Raw genomic sequence first — 8,640 nt, 5'->3', positions numbered from 1 at the left:
AGAAATAATGCTCGTTTGTAATATTTAAGGATGGAAGGGTGTAAAGACCAGAAAATGAAATGAAAATGGTCTAGTTGGACTTGAACCAGACTTGGAGCTTGTCTGACTCTCTCAGTTCCTGGGCACTAACCACTGCAACTGCTGAGAAATAATACTCATTTTTTTTGAAAAAGAAATATTTGAAATAATCACAGAAACTACATCAGAATGTATTTCATACTTCTTTTCTTTGTTTTCCTTGTGTATTACAAAAATCTTTTTTGAAAAGAAAAGTATAACATCAATTGAAAACTTCAGGTTGTGGTATTGTTTGACATGATAAAATATTTGTTAAAGTATTACTGTTGAAGAAAAGGTGAAAGAAAGTATCAAACCTAAGGAGGTTAGCAAACCAGATGCAACCATGAAAATAATATAAAAAACAACAACATTTGGGAAGATCCATTACACTTAGTGTTGAACTTATGAAGACAATCTTTTCGTAGGGAGGTGACCGACTTCCATGATTTCCAACAAGTCCCAAATTTTCAACTACTGTCCCTGGATTAAAACTTTCACGAATTTGTTGGCAGATTTGACACACTGTCCCCAGAACTTTTACAAGTTTCCATGGACATATCCGCAAAGTTTGTCACATGACGGAATAATTAAATTTTGATCTGAATGGCTGGCTATCTGTTCATATTTGCTGCATAAATGTGAAAGCGTGGATGGTTTACAACATCAACCAAGTTGATTCACAATCAAGATAAAGGCAACTGCGTTCATTATTTCAAAATCTGTCGTTTAAGATAAAACCATACATTTTTTTGTGTGCATTGACTGATGGGTGATAAGACTGTTACACTCAACTTAAATTTTGCCATAAAATTAAATATTTAGACAAAATACTGATGGACGTATACAGAAATTTAGGCCATTCCCATAGAACATAGCACCATCAACACCGAGATGAAAATTCCACCTGTCCTTCCCTCCCTCCCTCTAAACATACCATGTAGATACTATCCCTCATATCAATGACAAAGTCAATATCATATCTCAAAATTTCCAGAAGGAACTTTGGCCACTTTCTGTTTAAATACTATACAAATCTACAAATTGCAGCCAAAACCAACACACTGCGGTGGTATTTATGGAAGACTTTCAGTGAATACTGTAGAAAACTTGAGCAGACTTTTTTGGGGGCCATTGCAAGCGTTTAAAGGTAGTCAGTATAGCCCCCAAATTATAGCACGCTATAATTGCTAGAAGTTTTGGAAAAGTACTTTCCTGGAGGTCTTTACTCTCCAAATTGTTCTCAGACATTTTTAAGGAACACACAAGATGACTGAATGTCCCAGTTAGGAAAATTTCCTCAAAGGTTGTAATACAAACAGTTTAAGAATTTTGACCAAAGGTGACCATATATGAATATCTAGCATACTGTATTTGGGGCCAATACAGCATACCTATAAATTAGACAAAGGGTACAGTACTTACATTCTTAAACCAATGCCACGGACTATCATTGGATAGGTACTACAAGGTAATGTAAAGAAATTGCTTAAAAAACACGAATGAAAAATCTTTTGAACGGTTCATAGTCGATGTGTACGTATACAGTCTGTTTCCAGAATGTTTAAGTAACAAGGTTTTGTAGATTGTTAGTGACCATACCCTGATATGTATCCCCTAGCAAAAACAGTCACTTAGCCTATGAATCCACCAGTAATGTAAAAAGTCCAACAGCCTCCACATTCTCCTCCCCAACCCTCAACTTAGAAAAAATTGTAGAAATTAAATCCTTTCTTACATGGTTAAGGTTAAGAAGTTTGGGGGGAAAATGGTATGTAATCATAAATATCAGGTGTGATTAGGAGGCTATGTGGCCCAGTGTGCCCCTGTATTGCTATGAGCCCTTGGGCATTGGTTAGTCTGCCCTTGAATTCTAGTATTAGTGCCACCCACCACCCCCCCCCCACCACCACCACCAAGTCTTACACCTTCAACATAAAAAAAACAGCCAAAAATCAGAAAACAATACATACAGTAATACGATAAAAATGTTATCTTATTTCAATGAAGAATACAAAAGAAAGAGAGATGTTGAATATTCATGTAAAGCTTCGGAACTTATTGACTAAATTTCGCTTCCTTTTTTCAAAAATGACATTATCAAGGGAGCAAGCTATTTCAGAAACCTGGAGATGACGACAATGTCGCAACTCACCACATCCTATGACACCAGGAGCCTTTCTGTAAGCACCACCCGACAAAGACCACACCTTAAAAATAAAATCAGCCGAAACTAGAAGCAATGTAATACTAATACATGAATATTTACAGTCTCCTAGGGAAAGAAAAAATGACAAGAAACAGGACATTTGGATGTTTCTCTAAAGCTATGAAACTATCAAATCAAGAAGAATTTTTAAATGAAATTTTGCTTTTCCAAAACTGAATTATTGAAAAGACAAAGCTCAGCCCAGTGACCTCCTAGTATGACAGCCAATGTTGGAATTCTTTATTACACTGAAACTTTTTGAAACTTTTTGATTCACTTGAACAATTCAAACGTGCTATTAAAACTAACTTATATTCCAAATGCTACACCCATCTGTAAAGCTCACTGAGTAACCTTTAGGTTGGATTCTGTGCTATATATAAGACTAATTATTATTATTATTTTTATTAAACATGTCCAAATAAGAGTTTGTACATACAAACAAACTTCCTGATCAAATACGTGAAAGCCCATTCGTTATTTTGATTATAATTTTTGATTGTATTTCTGTGATCATGTAAGAAAGAAAAAAGTTCAGGGCTATGTGTGACTTCATGTACTAATAAAAATATGTTTATGCTATTTCATAGCTGAACATTATATACATAATTCTCACTTTATCTGCAATTTTAATATGCTAATTAAGAACATTCAGTTGAACCTAAAGGAATACAGAACTACTTGGCCAGTTGCAGAGCTTGACATAAATTGGTCTTGATGAAGATTATTAAATTGTAGCTACAGCGTATGCTGGCATACATGACAAGTACTGTCAATCCACAATTTGTCGAGGTCAGCGCCTTTTAACTTGGCTATTACACTCAAGGGTTTCTTGATATTTAGCAAAACATACTAGTGTCTGTTTGTTCAAGATTCACGAAAATTGATAGTTTATGAAATCCACCTTTTCATTGATTCCGTAACTGTTTTTGTGACATAGAGGTGATACTTAAATGAGCCAGATTTTACGATGTCACTGGCTGAAACTGGACTACCCGTTCCACCTTATACAAATTCAATGAGAAAGAAAATTTGAGTTTAGCCAGACTGTCCATAGAGGCTGGGCTACGTTCGAACTGTTCCATGCATTTGTACGATGGGAAGAGCAATGGCGGATCTTCCATACTCAAGTGAGGGAAAAATGATTCCACCAGCCTGAAGTTATTTTTCACGTTTTTCTTGCAGAAAATGGGATCCATCGACGCCGGAGCGACGACGTAAACCTCGCGTCTCGGTTCCTTTGGGGTACGTTTCCTCTTGGATTCCATTAGGTCGTCGACTTTCGTCAGCATCGACATCCTGTCGCTCCCCATCATGTCGTGGATGTGTAACTCGCTGGCGCCCTTCCCTTCAGATTCCAGGGACCTCATGAGAAGATGACGGGGTGGCATGTACGTGTGAAAGAACACCACGTGGTGAGACACCGGCTCTGCCGAGGGCTGCTTCACCAGCATGCCATTGATGTGAGCGAGGCAGGGTATCATGCCAGCTTGGTGCAACAAACCAAAGATGAGACAGCCGAGGAGGTTCCACGCGATCCATGGGACATTTGGAAAACCGTTCGGAAATGTCACAAATTCGGAATACAACAGGATCAGAGGAATCACCGCTGGCATGACGAACCGGGCCTCTTGGTGCGGAAAAATGGAGATCAGGAGCACTGGCGTGAAGAAGCAGAGTCCCAGGAATGCCCTGCTCGTGGAAGACGTGAAGGTCGGCCTCGACGCTTTGCCTTTACCGAAATAGACGGCGAAGACCTCCGTGAAGAAACTCACGTAAAGGGGTAGACAGAGCATGGGAAGGTTGACGAAGAAGTGTGTGACTTGCGGATGAATACCGTGGGACGACAAATTGTCGACGTCTAAGTTATATTTAATGAAGTTCAGAGGGGTCAGTGTGATATTCTGCCAGAGATCCAAGTTCAAGTTATCAGAGAAGAAATCGATGTCTGTGAAGAAACGAACGTCCAAAGTTCCGGCGTACAGGGAATCCAGGACGAGGTGCACTAATAGGTGGGCCAGGACTCCAGGCAAGATCAGAAGACCGTTCCCGACAACGGTCAAGAGGGACGAGAGGCCGAACGACGTAGCGTTCCCTGTCAGCCAGAAGAGCATCGGGAATAGGGCATACAAGCCTATGGTCGGGCGATTGAAGAAGCCCTCTAAGAGGAAGACCCCTAGCCAGAATCCGGCTGATATATTCTTCAGGTTCTGTCTTGACGTTTCTTGCTTGGAATGTTTGGTTCCTGTTTCTTTGGTTTTATTCTGACCTTTAGTCTTCCCTTGACCTTTGCCCTTACCTTGACTTTTCCCCTTCCCTTTGGGTTTCTCCGTCTCGGGAGGCTTTCCCTTCTCCTTCTTGCTCTGCGCCTGAGGGACGAGCTGCTTCTGCCTAGAGTCAACAACCATCAGTAGGATGAGGGCATAAACACCTACCTCGATAGAATTTGAGAAAGTCCTCGAGCAGAACACGAGCACTATATAAGAACTGGCAAAGATGTTAAGGCATTTCTCTGGGTTGAACTTGAGCAACTTGCTGATATTGTAAATGCAAAAGTCGGTGGATAAGGAACACAGAACCATCGCCAGTCGAGGGAAGATGAGTAGGAGAGCTGGTGTGATTGTCAGAAGATCGGCCTCTGAAAGAGTCTTCAGAACCAGAAAGGAGATACCACTGGTCAGACTGGGGAAGAACACCGATCTTGTCAGTTGAGTCTTGTTAAACTCCCACGTGCGATGAACATCGTATCCGAATATATCACCTGCCGTGAGAAAGGAAGAGATACAGTCAGAACTAAATATTTGACAAGGTGAGGGCGGAGTATTAAAGTCTTAATGCTTGTTTGCTGATGAATTTCAGAAAACAAACTATCGAAGTAGATTCAATGTTTCTTATTCTAAATGCACTCTGACCAGGTGGGATTTAATGGAGAAAACCAGCTGTCGCAATCGAAGGAAGGAAATTTATTTTCTGTTGCCCTTATGGCGCAAACAATTTACCGTAAAATCACTGCGACCGCCTATATCAGCATGTTCATAACACAAATGTAACAAACATATACTCGTGTTGTCCATTTTTTTACCCAATTTCACAAAGGAAAGTCTCAAAACACCGGTTTAATCCTTGCAATGGAAGGAAATGACACAATTTTGTAAGATACATCCGTAAGACTGAAAGAAAGATACTATTCAAATATGGACCTAACACAGGCTAGCAGACAGGCCTAACCGTCGTAAACAAAACAGAGAGATTTGATTGGCGCATGATCTATTGGGTGGGGCTTGCAAATTTGATTGAAGTTTGTAGAATCTACGGACTTGTTAAAAAATTGAATTTAATTCAGCTGAAAATGTTTAACAACACATTTTAATTCAATAAAAATAATGATTATTAATAGGAAAATTGCACAGAACGGTTTTTTTTTTCAGTGAGCTTTTAGGGCAGTAAGCTGGAATGGTTGAAATTAAAATTTGGCAAACAAACATTGAGACTTTCATATACAACCAAACAATATGATGGAACTGAAAGTCACTTTCCTAGAGGCTAAATATAAAAATGTATTTTTAATACACTGAATTTACACTTAAGGTCCTAGTTAACATACATAAAAATGGACAAATCTAAACACATTCTTTAAAAATATGACAGTAAAGAAAGTTTTATCATTTCAATAAAAAAAGGTCTCACCTGCAAGTGGTTCAGGATTTTGAAAGAATTCATCAGGATGTATATATCCAGGTTGTGGCTGAAACACCCACAGAAATCGTACTAGTAGTAGGAGGCAATAGAGCTTGAAAGCCATGTTTGTAAACGATCAATAATCAATCTACGGGAGAAAAATAACATACATTTATAAGTTTATAATTGGTGAAATCCCAGTGGAATTCTGTTGGAACCCAACAAAAGCTCAATTTTACACCCTTATCCATATGATGATTCTGAACAAACCATTCGCTTAAATACTGTATCACGCCTGCTCTTTTTTGATGTGTTTGTCACTAGAATTATGCGGCTGGTGCAAAACTCTTGTTCATCAGACAGAGGATAGTGTACCTTGAGCATATGAACCTTTTTCTCAAAAATTAGGGAACTGAAGATATCCCATTTATATCACTACAGTGGAGACATGTAAAGTTGTTTCCAAGACCCATTATCAAATTCCCAAACCAGATATATCAATCTAAGCCATGGAAGACTCCCTCAACAACACTGCATAGCAGTAATTTTGAAAAGGTTAAAATTAAAAGAATGGGTCACACTAATTAGCGTCAACAGGCCGATTTCACGACAACTCACGACAACTCAAGACAACAAGTTTAAAATACCATCAAATACAATTGATGTTATCAGAGTATATCTGGAAACACGTTTAAAACTGACTGGAACCAGCGTGCATACATATTTTTCACGGGAAAAAATGTTTTTTTTCGTAAAAATCGCCAACTTTTTCCTAACGTTGAATTGGACGACGTGATGCTATTGTGCTTGCGCAATGACATTGGACCGAACCATTACACTACAGGTAAGTGCAATTTTTCAATCGAGAATGGTACCCACAAAATAAAACCAGGCAAAATGATGGTAAGCAAGACTCTGTAAAGTTGATAATCACATATGTAAATTACAATGGAAAAACAATAAGAAATATTCATTATTTTAAAACATTAAATAATTTGATTTGGAGTTCATTTACCATACTTTGGTGCTTTATTACTACGTCAACCCACCTTACCGACACTGTACACAAGGCAGTTCCCAAACGGTCAAACCTAGCACAAATCCACCCATATTATAATGGTTCGGTCTGATGGCATTGCGCAAGCGCAATAGCATCACGTCGTCCAATTCAACGTTAGGAAAAAGTTGGCGATTTTTACGACAAAAACATTTTTTCCCGTGAAAAATATGTATGCACGCTGGTTCCAGTCAGTTTTAACGGTGTTTCCAGATATACTCTGATAACATCAATTGTATTTGATGGTATTTTAAACTTGTTGTCTTGAGTTGTCGTGAGTTGTCGTGAAATCGGCCTGTTGACGCTAATTAGTGTGACCGGTAATTTTGAAAAGGTTAAAATTAAAAGAGATTTTGTTTCAAAATTTCAAGCAACTTTTTTTTATGAGAGAAACTACAATATATACTGTTTTTGTTCGGTATGGAATATATTGTATGTTTGTCACAAGAACCATACAAACTGAAAAAAAAGTTTAAGAAAGGAAGGAATCACATCTTTTCTTGTTAAAAGTAGTAGTAGCTGTCAGTCCTGACAGAGTCAGTGCCTTGCAAATGATATTAATTTTTGGTTCAGATATAAATTGCATCGTTTGGTGACGGGAGTGTTGATGGCCAAGTCTATAGTAATAGTCTGCCTTACCAATCCAGCTTGAAATTTCCACCTGTGGGTAGCCATATGATGGCTAAGGCTCAGAGATTGTGGCCTTTACTTTTAAATATTTGCTTAACAAATAACATATGGGCTAAATAGTGTGACATACGTCGGGACTGGGCCAGCTTTCGCCTGTGCCTTGGAAAGTTTTGGACATAGCCTAGGCCTACAGTAGCCTGCTAAGCAGATCTAGATACTGAAAATAGTAGCAAGTCGATTAGCATAACAAGTATGAAAAAGAAAGCTAAATCTAAGAAAACTTCTTCCATCCATACACTATCCTGATTTTACTCCGGGCGGAAACACCCAATATCTAAATCGGAAAGTAATGGCGGAGACTAACGTCCCACACATCACACTGTACAGCCTGCAGATTTTATAGTCTCAAATCCCGCCAGGGTCCTCCTCGTATAGGCCTACCCAGTTTACTACAAATTGCTAGCCTACATTATTCGTAGTCGTACCTGCCTACACGATAAACAATAGATATCCATGAAAATGTTCCATGTAATTTCTTACCTTCGTGTGAAGGGAAAACAATCAGCCTGCGTGAGAATATTTAAAGAGGGATTTCAGCTTCTTGCAGAAGTTACTAGTCGTGTGGTAAACAGTAGCAACCGTGTAGTAGATTATTTAAATCAAGGTACTGTAAATTACATGTGCCAAATTGAAGGTAGCAGCCACTAAGAGCAGACACTAACAGCAGCCACTAAGACAAAAAGGACAGTACGACATAACACACAGCACTGCCACTGCGGTCGTGTGTGTGCTATAATGAAACTGCGGTCAGTGTGTTGTTCAATTAATGCATAAATAAGAAAGGTGTTGTTTTTAGTTTGTTTTTCAAAAAAAAAAGGAACTGTCTTGTTATCGTCTGCTAATTTATTCTGCCCTTAGTGACTGCTGGCAGTGCTGGGGATCCACTTTTCCGCCACAGGGTAGCCAGCGCTCGTCACAGTGTACAAACATCAGTGGCCAACGGCGCGTA

General features: G+C 38.9%; 1 protein-coding gene across 2 annotated transcripts; it reads right to left on the bottom strand.

Moving 5' to 3' along the window:
* Positions 1-440: 440 nt before the first annotated feature.
* Positions 441-8,331, bottom strand: LOC139974715 (GPI mannosyltransferase 4-like). 2 transcript variants are annotated; one of them, XM_071982060.1, is made up of 3 exons: positions 8,172-8,331; positions 5,954-6,092; positions 441-5,027 (listed from the first exon to the last, which is right to left on the bottom strand). In XM_071982060.1, exons 2-3 carry the CDS (start codon positions 6,066-6,068, stop codon positions 3,232-3,234), a joined length of 1,911 nt encoding a protein of 636 aa, XP_071838161.1. In that variant the 5' UTR covers positions 6,069-6,092; positions 8,172-8,331; the 3' UTR covers positions 441-3,231. The 2 variants fall into 2 exon arrangements, with proteins under 2 accessions (XP_071838161.1, XP_071838162.1); XM_071982061.1 differs by lacking the exon at positions 8,172-8,331 and adding an exon at positions 7,928-8,042.
* Positions 8,332-8,640: the final 309 nt, after the last annotated feature.

Source organism: Apostichopus japonicus, chromosome 10 (assembly GCF_037975245.1).
Source record: "Apostichopus japonicus isolate 1M-3 chromosome 10, ASM3797524v1, whole genome shotgun sequence".
Lineage (NCBI taxonomy): Eukaryota > Metazoa > Echinodermata > Holothuroidea > Aspidochirotida > Stichopodidae > Apostichopus > Apostichopus japonicus.
The sequence above is the reverse complement of the archived record's forward strand: the minus strand, read 5'-3'. Positions and strand labels throughout refer to the sequence as shown.